Genomic DNA, 19,738 nt, shown 5'->3' on the forward strand with positions numbered 1-19,738 from the left:
TCGGAAAATGCTATCTGAGGAGTGCAGCCTGGGTTTGGTAAGTTAATACGTTGGAGACTATGAAGAAGCTTATGGCATATAGAATTAAGATGAATGGCACCACAAGAATAGGGAGATGATCGGAAGAAAAACAGAAACAAAAGGAATTTCCTCAGACTTGGAAGATGCGATGAACTGAATCTTTTTATTTATTTGTAAAAGAACCGGACTTAGGAATTGATGAACAATATTAAATTTGTAAGTGACACCAAATTGTGGTAAATTCTTACAAGGATTGTGCAGTAAAACAGAGATAAACTGACAGGTGCCAGATAGAGTTTAACTTTGGAAAATAATAGACAAATGGAGAACGAGTTAAATGATCTTTGAAGATGACAGTGCTCCAGTATTTATATATACCAATATGGTATCTTTAAAAGGGAAGTACTATTTGCTGGATTTAGAGAAAACAAGAAAATGTTCTAATTCTGTAGTTTTTATAAAACAAATGCTGCATGAAAATCTATACTTTAGTTCAGTGGGCATCAAGATTTACACTTTTCCAGTGATTAACAAATCCAAGTTTGTTTTAAAAAAAAAAGATTTTGTTCCAAATAGTCAATAAATGAACCAATCGACAAAAGATATAACCAAGTTACAGTTTGTCATTTTCCCCTTTTTCTCCCCTTAACTCATGCAACCCCCCCCCCCCAAGCTCTATCCCCAGCTCCTCCTCCCATTTGTCTTATCTCCTCCACTTCTTCTCCGTTTCCAACAACCATCCATAAATATCCGCAATCTTCCCTTCCCCCAACTTGTCCTGATTAGCATCTTATCCAGTAGAGTATACTTTAGCAGCTGAGGAAATGAGGGGAACTCCTCATGTACCCAATGCCGCACCTGTATTTACCTAAATTCGCCCCTCCTCGGCAGTTTGGAACTTCCCCTGCAACTGCTTCAGTCTCGCAAACCTCCCTTCTACAAACAGATCGTTTACCTGCTCTACCCTTTCCCTGTGCCAGCTCCTGTACGTCACGTCTATCCCAGCTGGTATGAACCTATGATTCCCGCATATTGGGGCCAGTACCAACATACCCCTATTCCAAAGTGCCACCTAAGCTGGTTCCATATCTTGAGGGACGACACATTGACCGGGTTATTGGTATATCTACCCGAGGAGAATGGGAGTTGGGGCTGTTGCCAGGGCCCTTACACACAATAGGAAGCCTCCTCCACCTGCACCCACTCTGACCCCCACCACCATCGCACCTTCTCCACATGTGCTGTCCGGTAGGGCGCCAGCACCCCCATCTTTCGTCGTCCTCTGGCTCCTGGGCATCTTACCTGCCCATACAAACTCCAAGATTAGCTTATGTACCCTCCGAAAGAATGCCTTTGGAAGAAATATTGGAAGCGACCAGAAAGCAATTAAAAACCTTAGGAGAATGTTCATGTTTACAGTCTGCACCCACCCTGCCAAGGTTAGTGGCAGGGCTTCCCACCTCCTCAAACCTCTTTTATCCCCTCTGCCAAACTGGCAAAGTTCCACATATGCATCATGGCCCAGTCATGGCCACCAGAATTCCCAAACATCAAAAACATGTTTTGGCCAGCTTAAATGGCAAGGCTCCCAAATTAGCATTCTTCCCTGGCCGTTCACCAGGAATACCTCACTCTTTGCCACATTCAGTTTATATCCCAAGACGGCCCCAAATGTCTCTGGTAGGTCCATTATTTTCTCCATACACTCCAGCGGGTTTGAAACATATAACAACAGATCATCTGATTACGATTATACCCTATGCTCCCTACCTCACCTTTCAATGTCCTTCCACGCTCTCGACGCCCGGCGTGCAATAGCCAAAGGTTCAATAGCCAGTGCAAACAATAACAATCATCTATGTCTCGTGCCTCAATGTAGCCTAAAATATCCAAAACTCATCATGTTCGTCCTCACGCTTACTGTTAAGGCACCTACGAAGTAAACATTGGCCCAAACCCAAACCACCCCTGAATCTCAAACAGTTACCTCCATTCTACCCAGTCAAAAGCCTTCTCCGCATCTGTTACTATAATATCTTCTGGCGCTTTACCCCTAGACGGAGGCATTGCCATATTAAGCAGTCTTTTGATATTGCTCGACAACTGCCGCACCTTAACAAAACCTGGCTGGCCCTCAGAGACTACCTCTGGCAATCACCACTCCAGCCACTTCACAAGCACCTTAACCAGCAGCTTCGCATTTGTATGTAACAGGGAGATGGACCTATAAGACCCACATTCCGCTGGGTCCTTATCCTTCTTCGGGATCAGCATGGCCGGCAACTCCTGCACCAACGAATCATTATACATCCCCAGGAGATGGGCCCCATCTCTGCCGAAAACTTTTATAAAATTATACCGGAAAGCCATCCAGCCCCGATGCCTTCCCTGAATGCATCAATCCAATGCACTCCCATTATCTTCTGCAATCTCAATGGCGCCTTCAATCCCTGTCCATTTCTTTTTTCCAAATCTGGGAATACCAACCCGTCTAAGAAATGCCCCATCTCCGCCTCCTCCCCTCAGGGCTCAGACCTATACAGTCCCCATTAGAAGGCCTCAAATGCCTCATTAATTTTCTCTGGCGTCATCATCAACTCTCCATCCCCATCCCTCACCTGTGCAATCTCCCATGTGGCTGCCTGCCTCCACAACTGATGGGCTAGCAGTGGACTGGCCTTCTCCCCAGACTCATAAAACACTCCTCTTGAGCAACAAAGCTAACCCACTGCCTTCCCTGTCGTCATTAGATCAAACTCCCTCTGCAGTTTCTTCCCTTCTGTTAACAACTCCCTAGTCGGGGCCACCGAGTACCATAGGTCCACTTCTACAATGGCATCCAGCAATCTCTGTTTCTCTGCCCTCTTGACCTTGTCCCTTTGGGCCTTATAGGATATAACCTACCCCTGGACCACCGTCTTCAATGCCGCCCAAACATGATGTGGAGATGCCGCCATTGGGTGGGCACAGTAAGAAGTCTTACAACACCAGGTTAAAGTCCAACAGGTTTGTTTGGAACCACTAGCTTTCGGAGCACAGTTCCTTCATCAGGTGATGAAGGAGCTGCACTCCAAAAGCTAGTGATTCCAAACAAACCTGTTGGACTTTAACCTGGTCCCAAACATGGAGGGTGAGACCACCCATTCTGATTAAACTCCACATAGTCCTTTCTCACCGAGGCCACCTCCTCACAGAACTTCTTGCCCACCAGGAACGGCAAGTCAAACTCCTCGTGGGGCTCTGGGCTCGGCCCGTCTCTAACCTCACATCCACATAATGATGGCACGTTGTCTGAAATCACAATCTCTGCAAGTTCTGCCCCCACAATCCCCGGGAGTATTGACTTCCCCACCACAAAAAAGTCTATTCGGGAGTGTGTCCGATGTACATGGGAGAAGAAGGAAAACCCTCTCTCCCAGATTCCTATACTTCCACAGATCCCCCCCCACCCCTCCAATCTGGTCCATAAATAGCCCCAGCTCCTTTACCAACCCAACATGGCCAATGACTTGGGGCTCGACCTAGCCATCCTGGGGTCTAACACGCAGTTAAAGTCGTCCCCATTATCAGCTGATGTGAATCCAAGTCCACGATGGATGCCAACGTCTTCTTAACAAATTCCATGTTACCCCAATTGGGCGTAGAAACCTTCACTAATGCTGCTGGCGCCCCCACCAAGACCCTGCTTACCATATCCAAGTTTGTTGCTCACCATGGCTAATAATGTTTTTGATTACTTAGTCTCACATAGAGCATTGCGACCACTGAGCCTTGCTCCATCGCTGGACCAGAGGATTTCATGTGGAAGTCAGTAGTCCTGGTTTGCAATGGTTGCCATTTTCTGGTGATTAAAATGAATGACAATATTGGGAGGTTTTATTTAACAAAAATAATAATCTTTATTGTCACAAGTAGGCTTACATTAACACTGCAATTAAGTTACTGTGAAAATCTCCTCGTCGCCACATTCAGGCGCCTGTTCGGGTACACGGGGAGAATTAAAAATGTCCAATTAACCTAACAGCACGTATTTCGGGACTTGCGCGAGGAAACCGGAGCACCCCGAGGAAACCCATGCTGACTCCACACAGACAGTGACCCAAGCCGGGAATCAAACCTGGGACCCTGGAGCTGTGAAGCAACAGTGCTACTCACTGTGCTTCTGTGCTGCCCACAGTTATTCAATTATCTAACTAAATAGTGATTTAAAAAGATGTAATTCTAGCAAAAAGATCTACTTGGCTTCAAGAAATACCTCTGGATGCTTGCGAGTTTCATACGTACAAAGATAAATTGCACAGCAGAACATCCTCATATTTCAGTGTAAACTGAATCTGACAAGTGATGTGTGAAAATAAAAAGCTGCAGAAAGTTGTTTATTCATTTGATAGTAATTGTATATATTTTTATTGCATGTATTTGATTGAATTGCCACAACTAATTAACATGTTTCTTTAAGTTTATCGGAGGTTGGTACTTTTACGTTCAAGCCTACAAATCCCTGAAGCACAGAACTGCCAATATGGATGTGCTCATTGTTCTGGCCACCACTATTGCATATTTATATTCCTGTGTGATACTTATTGTGGCTATTGCTGAAAAGGCAGAACAAAGTCCAGTGACGTTTTTTGATACTCCGCCAATGCTGTTTGTCTTTATTGCCTTGGGGAGATGGCTGGAACATGTAGCAAAGGTAATAATTCACTTACACAGTTTATCAGGTAAAGTTACTTTCTATAAGAAAATGCTCCATAACTTTAGCTGAACATTTAATGCTAAGAGCAATCCTTCTCTTTTATCACCTGTTCACTTATAGTTAGGAGAGACGGTTGCGTTGTAATATCAAGTAATCCAGAGGGTCAGGCTAATACTCTGGGGCACAGGGTTTAAATCCCACCAGGGTAGCTGGAGGAAATTAAATTCAATTAATAAATCTGGAATTGAAAGTTAGTCTCAGTAATGATGACCATGACAACTATCGCCTATTGTCATAAAAGCCAATCTGATTCACGAATGTCCATTAGGGAAGGAAATCTACCATCCTTACCTGGTCTGGCCTACACTACACACCCACATGAATGTGGTTGGCTCTTAACTGACATCAGAAATGGTCCAGGAAGCTACTCAGGTCAAGGGCAATTAGGGATGGACAACAAATGCTGGTCTTGCCAGCGATACCCACATCCCATGGCAGAATAAAGAATATAAAAAGTTACAAATTTTTCTCTCTCCCTCTCCATAGGTTCACAATGGGCGGGGTTCAGATTGCGACGTATCACAAGATCGTGTTAGATCTCGCGAGTGATCTACTGGCATCTACCTGTTGTGCCGCGACAGCTTTTGAGCACGACGCAGCCAGTAGATAGCGCCCATAGTTTCATTATTGCTGGTAGCTAGTCTTTAGAAAGCCAAATAAATCTGATCTAGACAGTAAGCATTACCACGATACTGGGCTGTGGAAGCTATCACATGTACAAAGAACAAAGAAATGTACAGCACAGGAACAGGCCCTTCGGCCCTCCAAGCCCGTGCCGACCATGCTGCCCGACTAAACTGCAATCTTCTACACTTCCTGGGTCCGTATCCCTCTATTCCCATCCTATTCATGTATTTGTCAAGATGCCCCTTAAATGTCACTATCGTAGTAGAGTGTAGAGTGTTGTAATTTTCTGTTCACGACTGTACTTTACAGCATGCATCACCATATAATAGAGAAGTGAACATTGGCTAATTTCTCCACTCCTTCAAACAAAGGCTTGTCAAGGTACAGCACCCAAATGTAATTGATCAATTACAATGGGAGAACCTGGGACACTCTGGTCTCTATGACTATTACAGGTCATGCTGCTGGTCATCACTTTGAGAACCCAATTACTGTGTCAGTGTTTGCTGAGACAAATTAGTGCAATGGTTCTTTCTGTAGACCCACCACTGCTTTGTTCCTCTACTTTATATAGTACAAACATTTTTGGCAGAATGTCGCCCCTGTACACATGAGTTGGGAATGCCTGTGAGACAGGAATTCCAGCTCCGTTGTAGAGAGACAGTAATCTGGACACTGTCAGGTGCATTAGGTGCTGGACTGAAGTAGGCTTGAGGAAGTGGAAGGGAAGGAAGTGAGATAATAATAATCTTTATTATTGTCACAAGTAGGTTTACATTAACACTGCAATGAAGTTACTGTGAAAATCCCCTAGTCGCCACACTCCAGCGGCTGTTCGGGTACACTGAGGGAGAATTCAGAATGTCCAATTCACCTAACAAGCACGTCTTTTGGGACTTGTGGGAGGAAACCGGAGCACCCGGAAGAAACCCATGCAGACACGGGAAGAATGTGCATACTCCACACAGACAGTGACCCAATCCGGGAATCGAACCCAAGTCCCTGGCGCTGTGAAGCAACAATGCTAATCACTGTGCTACTATGCCGCCCAGATAATATAGAGAGAAGGTCAAGGAAGTGGGAGAATGCAAGGTTCAGGGCAAGGGAATAGATGCTGCAGAGAAACAGGAATTTTTATTTTAATGGTTACATCAGAGTTCCTAATTGTTTTCGCAATACCTTTTGTTGTAGAGCAAGACTTCAGAAGCACTGGCTAAGTTGCTATCACTCCAGGCTACAGAGGCTACAGTCATAACATTAGGACCAGACAACTCAATACTGAGGTAATTGGCAAATTACATTGAACCTATTGGCATGAGCACTAGTAAAACAGTTGAATGAAACTTCATGCAACAGTATGTTTATACTCTTACTTTCATTTTGTTTTGCTGTTTTACACTTTTGTCTGTCTCTGATCCCCTGTCCTGTGTACATACCAGTGCATGATACAAATGAGAGACTGACGTAGACCGTGGGCAACTTCATTCTGTTAATGGACTTTAGCCACTAATTTCCATAATTATTCCAATCCCCATTGGGCTGTAGTAAAATCACAAAACTTGAAAATCTCTTCAGATATCTTTCTGGCATCTCAGCCTTCTTCTCAGCACAGTCCATCTTTACTTGGAAACCTCTCTTCATTTCTCTAACTTCCTTAACTCGCTGCTCTTAAGATCTCTGCACTTGTTTTCTTAACCATTGCCCCACGCTTTTCCTCCAGCAAAGTTGAGAGAGAATTGTTCATTCTCTAGTCTTCTAAACCAACTGTTTCTCGCAGAGTTGTGAGAACTGCCTTCTCACCCTCTACATACATGCAACTATTCTGGTTTCCAGTTAAATCTAAGAACAAAGGAAAATGGCCTCCTGTTGCTAAGCAATGTCCCTGCTACTACTATTTATTATTCATGCATGCCATAGCCCCCTCTAAGCATGTTGGAAAAATAGTTGGAGCTTAACCTACCCCCAGACATACAAACAACTTTGTCCAATATGAACCTAACTACAAGTTTTCACCTTCCAGGCATAGAAACATTAAATTAAATCTACTTAAAACCATTCCTTGTTTCCAATGTTTACCTGTACAAATATAGCACAGCGGGGGCGGCACAGTAGCACAGTGGTTGGCACTGTTGCTTTTCAGCGCCAGGGACACGGGTTCGATTCCTGGCTTGGGTCACTGCTTGTGCGGAGTCTGCACGTTCGCCCTGTGTCTGCGTGGGATTCCTCTGGGTGCCCCGGTTACCTCCCACAAGTCCCAAAAGACTTGCTTGCTATATGAATTGGACATTCTGAATTCTCCCTCAGTGTACCTGAACAAATGCCAAATGGCAAAGTGTGGTGAATAGGAGATTTTCTCAGTAACTTCATTGCAGTGTTAATGTAAGCCTACTTGTGACAATAAAGATTATTATTATTATTACTTCTGACACTAATAAAGATTATTATTAAATCCCTTAAAACTACCTTTGTTCTCTAGCAATAAAGACTGATCTTAATTGAATTTCCTTGACTTAGAACATTTCAAACTACTCAATGTATTCATGTTGCATCCAATATCTACATTAATTTTATCAAGCCACTTAGCGTAAACCAACTTTCTGGTTTGATTAGTCAACATGAAGCCAACATTTAGTTGATTTTAACAGTTTGTCATATTTATCATAGAATTCGAGCAGTGCAGATGCAGGCCATTCGGCCCATTAAGTCTGTCCTGACCCTCTGAAAGAGCACCCAATTCCCCACCCTATCCCCGTAACCCAACCTGGGGGCAATTTAGCATAGGCAGTCTATCTAACCTGCACATCTTTGGACTGTAGGAGGAAGTAAGGAACTTTAAACATCCATGAATTAATAATTATTTATGTCCACCAACCAAAATGTTGATAGTATCCATAGAATTCTAGAATGGTTGCAACACGGAAGGAAACCATTGTGCATTTGCCAGCCCTCTGCAAGTGCAGTGTGGCTAATCCTATTCCCCTGTCCATTCCCCATAGCACAGCAAATTTTATTTTTTCAGCTGCTTATCCAAGCTGATCCCAGTTGATGGGCGGGATTCTCCGATTTTGAGGCTATGTTCCTGATGCACGATAAATGACCACTAAAGCGAGGTTGCAGTCCAACTGAAGTCTTTAATAAGCTAGATGTTTCCCCCAGCAGCTCAGGTACAGAATGAAGGCTGCTGGGGCAGCACGGGCTCTTGTACCCCGCCTAGCAGGGCGGAGCTACCATACAGCTTGACCAATGGGAAACATACAATATCTACCAATGGTGTTCCAGCATTACCTGGTACCGTAATACCTCTACACAGACTAACACATTCACCCCTTGTTAAAAAAGAGTCCGGTGGGGGTGGTGGCCTGACATTACAGCATGGTAACGTGGTAGAAATTATAGTTATGGAGGTACCGTAATACCTCCGTACAGTGTTTGTAACTATTTACAATTCTATTTACTATTTACAATTTATGATTCATAATTAAGTATACACTTTAAAATGAAGCAATCAGTCGACTGGGGGCCCTGGTTATCCTCTGTGATCGTCGAACGTTCGGTGGTGACTCCGGTGGAGGCTCGGGCGTCTGTGACTCCGGGAGCGTGGCCTTGATCTCTGTGGCAGTTTCGACACCCTTAGACGGCGCTGGTGGGGAAAACGGTTGACCTGGGAAGGGAGCGTCTGCAAGGTGCGTCGGTGGGTGGGGGCCTAGACGGGGCAGGCGGAAGGACCGACCCTCCTGTAAGGTGCACAGGTGGGAGGGAGGGTGGGACTGGTGGCTGGAGTGTGCGTGGGGCTCCGGCGGGCGTCAGGTCTCGTAGGGAGACCGTATCTTGTCGGCCGTCGGGGTATCTTGTCGGCCGTCGGGGTACGCCGTTGGGGGTTAGCGTGGAGAAGGTGGACCCTCTCGACCAACGGGTCTGACTTGTGCGCCCGCACTTGTTTTCGGAGCAGGATGGGTTCGGGAGCTGCCAGCCAGGTCGAGAGCGAGGTCCCACAGGAGGACTTCCTGGGGAAGACAAGGAGACGTTCGTGAGGTGTCTGGTTGGTTGTGGTACAAAGCAGTGACCGGATGGAGTGGAGGGCATCCGTGAGGACTTCCTGCAGCGGGAGACTGGGAGATTCCTGGACCATAGGGCCAGTAGGACGGTCTTCTAGACCGTTCCGTTCTCCCTCTCTACCTGTCCGTTACCCCGGGGATTGTAACTGGTCGTCCTGCTCGAGGCGATGCCCTTGCTGAGCAGGAATTGATGCAGTTCGTCGCTCATAAAGGAGGACCCCCTATCACTATGTATGTAAGCAGGGAACCCGAACAGTGCAAAGATGCTATGGAGGGCCTTGATGACGGTGGTTGCAGTCATGTCGGGGCAGGGTTGGCGAATGGGAACCGGGAGTACTCATCAATCACGTTCAGGAAGTACTTGTTGCGGTCGGTGGAGGGGAGGGGGCCTTTGAAATCCATGCTGAGGCGTTCAAAGGGACGGGAAGCCTTTATAAGGCGCGCTATCTCTGGCCGGTAGAAGTGCGGTTTGCACTCCGCGCAGATGTGGCAGTCCCTGGTGGCTGTCCTGACCTCCTCGATGGAGTAGGGCAGGTTGCGGGTCTTGATAAAGTGGAAAAAGCGAGTGGCCGCCGAGTGGCAGAGGTCCTCATGGAGGGCTCGGAGGCAATCCACTTGTGCGTTGGCACATGTGCCGCGGGACAGGGCATCAGGAGGCTCGTTTAGCTTCCCGGGACAATACAGGATCTCGTAGTTGTAGGTGGAGAGTTCGATCCTCCACCGCAAGATCTTATCGTTCTTTATCTTGCCCCGCTGTGCATTATCTTTTTTTTTTTTTAATAAATATTTCATTGAAAATTTTTGGTCAACCAACACAGTACATTGTGCATCCTTTACACAACATTATAACAATACAGATAATAATGATCTTTTTTTATATAAACAAAAAAACAACAAATAAATAAATATTAAATAACAAAAATGAAAACTAGCCCTAATTGGCAACTGCCTTGTCACAAGCTATACACCCCCCCCCCATCCCTCTTCTCCCCCCCCCCCCCCCCCATGTCCTGGGCTGCTGCTGCTGCCTTCTTTTTTCCCCCATCTATCTTTCCGCAAGATATTCGACGAACGGTTGCCACCGCCTGGTGAACCCTTGAGCCGACCCCCTTAGGACGAACTTAATCCGCTCTAGCTTTATGAACCCCGCCATATCATTTATCCAGGTCTCCACCCCCGGGGGCTTGGCTTCTTTCCACATTAGCAATATCCTGCGCCGGGCTACTAGGGACGCAAAGGCCAAAACATCGGCCTCTCTCGCCTCCTGCACTCCCGGCTCTTGTGCAACCCCAAATATAGCCAACCCCCAGCTTGGTTCGACCCGGACTCCTACTACTTTTGAAAGCGCCTTTGTCACCCCCACCCAAAACCTCTGTAGTGCCGGGCATGACCAAAACATATGGGTATGATTCGCTGGGCTTCTCGAGCATCTCGCACACCTATCCTCCACCCCAAGAAATTTACTGAGCCGTGTTCCGGTCATATGTGCCCTGTGTAATACCTTAAACTGAATCAGGCTTAGCCTGGCGCACGAGGACGACGAGTTTACCCTGTTTAGGGCATCTGCCCACAGCCCCTCCTCGATCTCCTCCCCTAGCTCTTCTTCCCATTTCCCTTTTAGTTCGTCCACCATAGTCTCCCCTTCGTCCCTCATTTCCCTATATATATCCGACACCTTACCATCCCCCACCCATTTCTCTGAGATGACTCTGTCCTGCACCTCTTGTGTCGGGAGCTGCGGGAATTCCCTCACCTGTTGCCTCGCAAAAGCCCTCAATTGCATGTACCTGAATGCATTCCCTTGGGGCAACCCATATTTCTCGGTCAGCGCTCCCAGACTTGCGAACTTCCCATCCACAAATAGATCTTTCAGTTGCGTTATTCCTGCTCTTTGCCACATTCCATATCCCCCATCCATTCCCCCCGGGGCAAACCTATGGTTGTTTCTTATCGGGGACCCCCCCAATGCTCCGGTCTTTCCCCTATGTCGTCTCCACTGTCCCCAAATCTTCAGTGTAGCTACCACCACCGGGCTCGTGGTGTAGTTCCTCGGTGAGAACGGTAATGGGGCTGTCACCATAGCCTGCAGGCTGGTCCCCCTACAGGACGCCCTCTCTAATCTCTTCCACGCCGCTCCCTCCTCCTCTCCCATCCACTTACTCACCATTGAAATATTAGCGGCCCAATAATACTCACTTAGGCTCGGTAGTGCCAGCCCCCCCCTATCCCTACTACGCTGTAAGAATCCCTTCCTCACTCTCGGAGTCTTCCCGGCCCAAACAAAACCCATGATGCTCTTTTCTATCCTTTTAAAAAAAGCCTTCGTGATCACCACCGGGAGGCACTGAAACACAAAGAGGAATCTCGGGAGGACCACCATCTTAACCGCCTGCACCCTCCCTGCCATTGACAGTGCTACCATATCCCATCTCTTGAAATCTTCCTCCATCTGTTCCACCAACCGCGTTAAATTTAGCCTGTGCAATGTGCCCCAATTCTTAGCTATCTGGATCCCCAGGTAACGAAAGTCCCTTGTTACCTTCCTCAACGGTAGGTCCTCTATTTCTCTACTCTGCTCCCCTGGATGCACCACAAACAGCTCACTCTTCCCCATGTTCAATTTATACCCTGAAAAATCCCCAAACTCCCCAAGTATCCGCATTATTTCTGGCATCCCCTCCGCCGGATCCGCCACATATAGTAGCAGATCATCCGCATATAAAGATACCCGGTGTTCTTCTCCTCCCCTAAGTATTCCCCTCCATCTCTTGGAACCTCTCAGCGCTATCGCCAGGGGCTCAATCGCCAGTGCAAACAGTAATGGGGACAGAGGACATCCCTGCCTTGTCCCTCTATGGAGCCGAAAATATGCCGATCCCCGTCCATTCGTGACCACACTCGCCACTGGGGCCCTATACAACAGCTGCACCCATCTAACATACCCCTCTCCAAAACCAAATCTCCTCAACACCTCCCACAGATAATCCCATTCCACTCTATCAAATGCTTTCTCGGCATCCATCGCCACTACTATCTCCGTTTCACCCTCTGGTGGGGCCATCATCATTACCCCTAACAGCCTCCGTATATTCGTGTTCAGCTGTCTCCCCTTCACAAACCCAGTTTGGTCCTCGTGAACCACCCCCGGGACACATTCCTCTATTCTCATTGCCATTACCTTGGCCAGGACCTTGGCATCCACATTTAGGAGGGAAATTGGTCTGTAGGACCCGCATTGTAGCGGATCCTTTTCCTTCTTTAAGAGAAGCGATATCATTGCTTCAGACATAGTCGGGGGCAGTTGTCCCCTTTCCTTTGCCTCGTTAAAGGTCCTCGTCAGTACCGGGGCGAGCAAGTCCAAATATTTTCTGTAAAATTCAACTGGGAATCCGTCCGGTCCCGGGGCCTTTCCCGTCTGCATGTTCCTAATTCCTTTCACCACTTCCTCTACCGTGATCTGTGCTCCCAGTCCCACCCTTTCCTGCTCTTCCACCTTGGGAATTTCCAGCCGATCCAAAAAATCCATCATTCTCTCCCTCCCATCCGGGGGTTGAGCTTCATACAATTTTTTATAAAATGTCTTGAACACTTCATTCACTCTCTCCGCCCCCCGCTCCATCTCTCCTTCCTCATCCCTCACTCCCCCTGTTTCCCTCGCTGCTCCCCTTTTCCTCAATTGGTGTGCCAGCAATCTGCTCGCCTTCTCCCCATATTCATACTGTACACCCTGCGCCTTCCTCCATTGTGCCTCTGCAGTGCCTGTAGTCAGCAAGTCAAATTCCACATGCAGCCTTTGCCTTTCCCTGTACAGTCCCTCCTCCGGTGCTTCCGCATATTGTCTGTCCACCCTCAAAAGTTCTTGCAGCAACCGCTCCCGTTCCTTACTCTCCTGCTTCCCTTTATGTGCCCTTATTGATATCAGCTCCCCCCTAACCACCGCCTTCAACGCCTCCCAGACCACTCCCACCTGAACCTCCCCATTGTCATTGAGTTCCAAGTACTTTTCAATACATCCCCTCACCCTTAGGCACACCCCCTCATCCGCCATTAGTCCCATGTCCATTCTCCAGGGTGGGCGCCCTCCTGTTTCCTCCCCTATCTCCAAGTCTACCCAGTGTGGGGCATGATCCGAAATGGCTATAGCCGTATATTCCGTTCCCCTCACCTTCGGGATCAATGCCCTACCCAACACAAAAAATTCTATGCGCGAATAGACTTTATGGACATAGGAGAAAAACGAGAACTCCTTACTCCTAGGTCTACTGAATCTCCACGGGTCCACACCTCCCATCTGCCCCATAAAATCCTTAAGCACCTTGGCTGCTGCCGGCCTCCTACCAGTCCTGGACTTCGACCTATCCAGCCTTGGTTCCAACACCGTGTTAAAGTCTCCCCCCATTATCAGCTTTCCCGTCTCTAGGTCCGGGATGCGTCCTAGCATTCGCCTCATGAAGTTGGCATCATCCCAGTTCGGGGCATACACGTTTACCAAAACCACCATCTCCCTGTAATTTGCCACTCACCATCACGTATCTGCCCCCGTTATCCGCCACTATAGTCTTTGCCTCGAACATTACCCGCTTCCCCACTAATATAGCCACCCCCCTGTTTTTCGCATCCAGCCCCAAATGGAACACCTGCCCCACCCATCCTTTGCGCAGCCTAACCTGGTCTATCAGTTTCAGGTGTGTTTCCTGTAACATAACCACATCTGCTTTAAGTTTCTTAAGGTGTGCGAGTACTCGTGCCCTCTTTATCGGCCCGTTGAGCCCTCTCACGTTCCACGTGATCAGCCGAGTTGGGGGGCTTCCCACCCCCCCCCCCTTGCCGGTTAGCCATCATCTTTTTCCAGCTTCTCACCCAGTTCCCACGCAGCTGTATCTCCACCAGGCGGTGCCCCCCCACCCATCCTCTCCCGTACCCACTCCCCCCTTTCCCCAGCAGCAGCAACCCAGTAATTCCCCCCTCCCACCCCCTCCGCTAGACCCCCCGCTAGCGTAATTACTCCCCCCATGTTGCTCCCAGAAGTCAGCAAACTCTGGCTGACCTCGGCTTCCCCCCGTGACCTCGGCTCGCACCGTGCGACGCCCCCTCCTTCCTGCTTCTCTATTCCCGCCATAATTATCATAGCGCGGGAACCAAGCCCGCGCCTCTCCCTCGGCCCCGCCTCCCATGGCCAACGCCCCATCTCCTCTCCCTCCCCACCTCCCCCCAACACCACCTGTGGGAGAAAGAAAAGTTACCATACCGCAGGATTAGAACATAAAACCCCTCTTCGCCCCCCCCATTCGCCCCACCACTTTGTCCAAACGTTCTTTTTCATAATCCACTCATTCCAGTTTTTCTTCTACAATAAAAGTCCACGCTTCATCCGCCATCTCAAAGTAGTGGTGCCTCCCTTGATATGTGACCCACAGTCTTGCCGGTTGCAGCATTCCAAATTTTATCTTCCTTTTGTGAAGTACTGCCTTGGCCCGATTAAAGCTCGCCCTCCTTCTCGCCACCTCCGCACTCCAGTCTTGATAAACGCGGATCACCGCGTTCTCCCATTTACTGCACCGAGTTTTCTTCGCCCATCTAAGGACCATTTCTCTATCCTTAAAACGGAGGAATCTCACCACTATGGCTCTGGGAGTTTCTCCTGCTCTCGATCCTCGCACCATAACTCGGTACGCTCCCTCCACCTCCAACGGACCCGTCGGGGCCTCCGCTCCCATTAACGAGTGCAGCATCGTGCTCACATATGCCCCGACGTCCGCCCCCTCCACACCTTCAGGAAGGCCAAGAATCCTCAGGTTGTTCCTCCTTGCGTTGTTCTCCAGTGCCTCCAACCTCTCCACACATCGTTTCTGGTGTGCCTCCTGTATCTCCGACTTCACCACCAGGCCCTGTATATCGTTCTCATTCTCGGCTGCTTTCGCCTTCACAACCCGAAGCTCCTGCTCCTGGGTCTTTTGTTCCTCTTTCAGCCCTTCGATCGCCTGTAGTATCGGGGCCAACAACTCTTTCTTCATTTCCTTTTTTATCTCCTCCACGCAGCATTTCAAGAACTCTTGTTGTTCAGGGCCCCATATGAAACTGCCACCTTCCGACGCCATCTTGGTTTTTGCTTGCCTTCCTTGCCGTTGTTCCAAAGGATCCGCTGCAATCCGGCCACTTTCCTCTCCTTTTTCCATCCGTGTCCAGGGGGAACACCCTCCTGGTTTACCGCACGGTGTTTTTAGCCGTTAAAATTGCCGTTGGGGCTCTTATCAAGAGCCCAAAAGTCCGTTTCACAGGGAGCTGCCGAAACGTGCGACTCAGCTGGTCATCGCCGCACCCGGAAGTCTCCCGCTGTGCATTATCAAACATGAAAGCAACCGACCGTTGGTCAGTGAGGAAAGTGAATCTCCTGCCGGCCAGGTAATGCCTCCAATGTCGCACAGCTTCTACTATGGCCTGGGCCTCCTTTACGACTGAGGAGTGGCGGATTTCAGAAGCGTGGAGGGGACGTGAGAAGGAGGCCACGGGTCTGCCCGCTTGGTTGAGGGTGGCCGCCAAAGCTACGTTGGACACATCGCTCTCGACCTGGAAGGGGAGGGACTCGTTGATAGTGTGCATCGTGGCCTTTGCAATGTCTGCTTTGATGCGGCTGAAGGCCTGGCGGGCCTCTATCGACAGGGGAAAAACTGTGGATTGGATCAGGGGACTGGCCTTGTCTGCATAGTTGGGCACCCACTGGGCACAGAAAGAGAAGAACCCTAGGCAGCACTTCAGGGCCTTGGAGCAGTGAGGGAGGGGGAACTCCATAAGGGTGCGCATGCGTTCAGGGTCAGGGCCTATAACTCCATTTCGCACTACGTAGCCGAGGATGGCTAGGCGGTCGGTGCTAAACACGCATTTATCCTTGTTGTATGTAAGGTTAAGGATCTTTGCGGTCTGGAGGACTTTTCAGAGGTTGGTGTCGTGGTCCTGCTGGTCGTGGCCACAGATGGTGACATTATCGAGATATGGGAATGTTGCCCGTAAACCGTCCGGTCAACCATTCGGTCCATCTCGCGCTGGAAGACCGAGACCCCGTTGGTGACATCGAAGGGAACCCTTAAGAAGTGATAGAGCCGCCCATCTGCCTCGAAGGCAGTGTATCTGCGGTCACTAGTGCGGATGGGGAGCTGGTGGTAGGCGAGCTTAAGATCCGTGGAGAAGACCTTGTAATGCGCGATCCTATTTACCAGGTCGGATATGCGGGAGAGAGGGTACGCGTCCAGCTGCATAAATCTGTTGATGGTCTGACTGTAGTCGATGACCACCCTATGCTTCTCCCCGGTTTTTACACCACTACTTGAGCTCTCCAGGGACTGTTGCTCGCTTCAATGACTCCTTCCCTCAGTAGCCTTTGGACCTCTGACCTAATAAAGATCCGATCCTGGGCACTGTACCGTCTGCTCCTGGTGGCGACGGGTTTGCAATCCGGGGTGAGGTTTGCAAACAGGGAAGGCGGATCGACCTTGAGGGTCGCGAGGCCGCAGACAGTGAGGGGGGGTATAGGGCCGCCGGATTTGAAAGTTAGACTTTGGAGATTACACTGGAAGTCTAAACCTAGGAGTGTGGCTGCACAGAGGTGGGGAAGGACGTAGAGCCGGTAATTTTTAAACTCCCTTCCCTGGACTGTGAGGTTTGTTACACAAAACCCTTTTATCTCTACTGAGTGGGAACCGGAGGCCAGAGAGATCTTTTGATTAACGGGATGGACGAGGAGAGAACAGCGCCTTACCGTGTAGGGGTGTATGAAGCTCTCCGTGCTCCCAGAGTCGATTAAGCAGGACGTCTCGTGCCCGTTGATAAGTACAGTTGTTATAGCAGTTGAGAGTGTTCGAGGCCGGGACTGATCCAGGGTCACCGAGGCTAATCTCAGCAGTTGAGTGTTCTCTTCGGGCGGTGTGTGGCCAGCCGAGCTGGGGTCCTGGGAGTCCATCCAAGATGGCGGCTCCCATTGGTCGCACATGGCTGGGGGTGCACAAAATGGCGGCGCCCATTCATCGAACGTGGCATCCGCGGGACAAGATGGCGGCGCCCAGGGGCCGCACGTGGCCTGGAATAGAAAGATGGCGGCGCCCGCCATCCAGCGGGGACCGTGGAAAGGTTTGTGGTGGTGGTCCGCATTCGCCGCCGGAGACCGCGACGACCGCATGGGCCTGGCATACCACCACGAAGTGGCCCTTTTTACCGCATCCCTTGCAGGTGGATGGGTGGGCCAGGCAACGCTGCCGGGGGTGCTTGGCCTGCCCATAAATGTAGCAGCGGGGCCTCCCGGGTTTGTCAGGCTGCCTTGCAGCACAAGCCTGTGGGGGGAATGGGGGATGTTTCAGGTCGGCTGCGGAGGGGTTCCACGCTGCCATGGGGACCGCCACGCGGTCGGGAACGTAAGCGTGGGCGTTTCTGGAGGCCACATCCAGGGAGCCTGCAAGGGCCCGTGCCTCCTTGTGGCCTAGAGTGTCTTTTTCCAGCAATCGCTGGCGGATTTGGGAGGACACCTGCCACAAAAGCGTCCCGGATCAAGAGTTCTGTGCGTTCTCGCGCCGAAACTTGCGGGCAGCTGCAGTTTCTCCCCAATACCAGGAGTGAACGATCGAATTCTTCCAGCGATTCCCCAGGGATTTGTCGCCTCGTTGCTAGCAGATGTCGGGCGTAGACCTGGTTTACCGGGCGAATATAATGTCCTTTTAGCAGCTCTATTGCTGCATCGAAGTCTTCCGCTTCCTCGATGAGGGTGTAAATTTCCAGGCTCACCCTTGAGTGCAGGACTTGCATTTTCTGTTCTCACGCGGGTGTGTTTTCGGCCGTTCCGAGATGTCTTTTAAAACACGCCAGCCAATGCTTGAAGATTGCCGCTGAGTTCGCCGCGTGGGGGCTGAGTTGCAGACACTCCGGCTTGATTCGGAGCTCCATCCTTTTAAATCTAGCTTATTAAACTGATGCACGATTAATGACCACTAAAGCGAGTTTGTAGTCCAACTGAAGGCTTTAATAAGCTAGATGTTTCCCCCAGCAGCTCAGGTACAGAATGAAGGCTGTTGGGGCGGCACAGGCCCTTATACCCCGCCTAGCAGGGCGGAGCTACCATACAGCTTGACCAATGGGAAACATACAATATCTACCAACCGTGTTCCAGCATTACCTGGTACCGTAATACCTCTAAACAGACTACCACAGTCCCCAAGCCGGCATGGGAATAGTGGTGTTTTAGGACAGAAAAAATGGTGTAAAACGGCCACCGATCCTCCGTTTCGCTGGGGGCTAGCATCAAGGCAATGTAGAGCATCTGGCTCTAGTGCCGATACGGCCTGGGGAATTGCTGCGCTGTGCAACATGGCGCTGGCCACTCGCGGACCCGGCCTGCGAAATAGTGCCCTCCCCTTTGGCCGGATCGCATGCCCTCAACAATGCTCAAAGAAAGTACTGTGTGCGGCCTCGCGTCCCTAAAGGTCGATCCACCTTCCCTCTTCGCAAATCTAACCCCAGATTGCAAACCCGTCGCCACCAGGAGCAGATGGTACAACACCCAGGACAGGACCTTCATTAGGTCCGAGGTCCAGCGGCTGCGCGGGAAGGCATCATCGAGACCAGCAACAGCCCCTGGAGAGCCCAAGTGGAAGTAGTTAAAACTGGGGAGAAACACAGAATGGTCGTGGACTACAGCCAAACCATCAATCGGTACACGCAGCTTGCGCGTACCCTCCCCCACGCATATCTGATATGGTCAATCAGATTGCACAGTACCGGGTCTTCTCAATGGTAGACCTCAAATCCGCCTACCACCAGCTCCCCATCCGTAAAGCGGACCATCCATACACTGCCTTCGAGGCAGACGGTCGCCTCTATCGCTTCCTCAGGGTTCCCTTCGGCGTCACCAACGGGGTGTCGGTCTTCCAAAGGGATATGGACCGAATGGTCGACCGGTACGGTTTGCGGGCCACCTTTCCATACCTAGACAACATCACCATCTGCGGCCATGATCAGCAGGACCACAATGCCAACCTTGCCAAATTTCTCCACACTGCCACCCTCCTAAACCTCACCTACAACAAGGAGAAATGCGTGTTCAGCACAAACTGCTTAGCCATCCTCGTTTATGTGGTCCAGAATGGAGTACTGGGGCCCAATCCCGACTGCATGCGCCCCTTCATGGAGCCCCCCCTCCCCCACTGCCCCAAGGCCCTCAAACGCTGCCTGGGGTTCTTTTCATACTACGCCCAGTGGGTCCCAAACTATGCGGACAAGGCCCACCCACTCATACAGT

The 19,738-nt window shown here is 49.8% G+C and overlaps 1 protein-coding gene across 1 annotated transcript in view; it reads left to right on the forward strand.

Annotated features, from left to right (window-relative positions):
- LOC140391979 (copper-transporting ATPase 2-like) overlaps nt 1–19,738 on the forward strand; it is a 193,685-nt gene that overhangs the window by 81,203 nt on the left and 92,744 nt on the right. Inside the window, exons 8-9 of the mRNA XM_072477093.1 lie at nt 4,481–4,714; nt 6,596–6,687. Coding sequence (XP_072333194.1) covers nt 4,481–4,714; nt 6,596–6,687 — 326 coding nt within the window. The remainder of the gene's footprint in view (nt 1–4,480; nt 4,715–6,595; nt 6,688–19,738) is intronic.

The sequence above is a fragment of the Scyliorhinus torazame genome, chromosome 15, assembly GCF_047496885.1.
Source record: "Scyliorhinus torazame isolate Kashiwa2021f chromosome 15, sScyTor2.1, whole genome shotgun sequence".
Taxonomy (NCBI): Eukaryota; Metazoa; Chordata; class Chondrichthyes; order Carcharhiniformes; family Scyliorhinidae; genus Scyliorhinus; species Scyliorhinus torazame.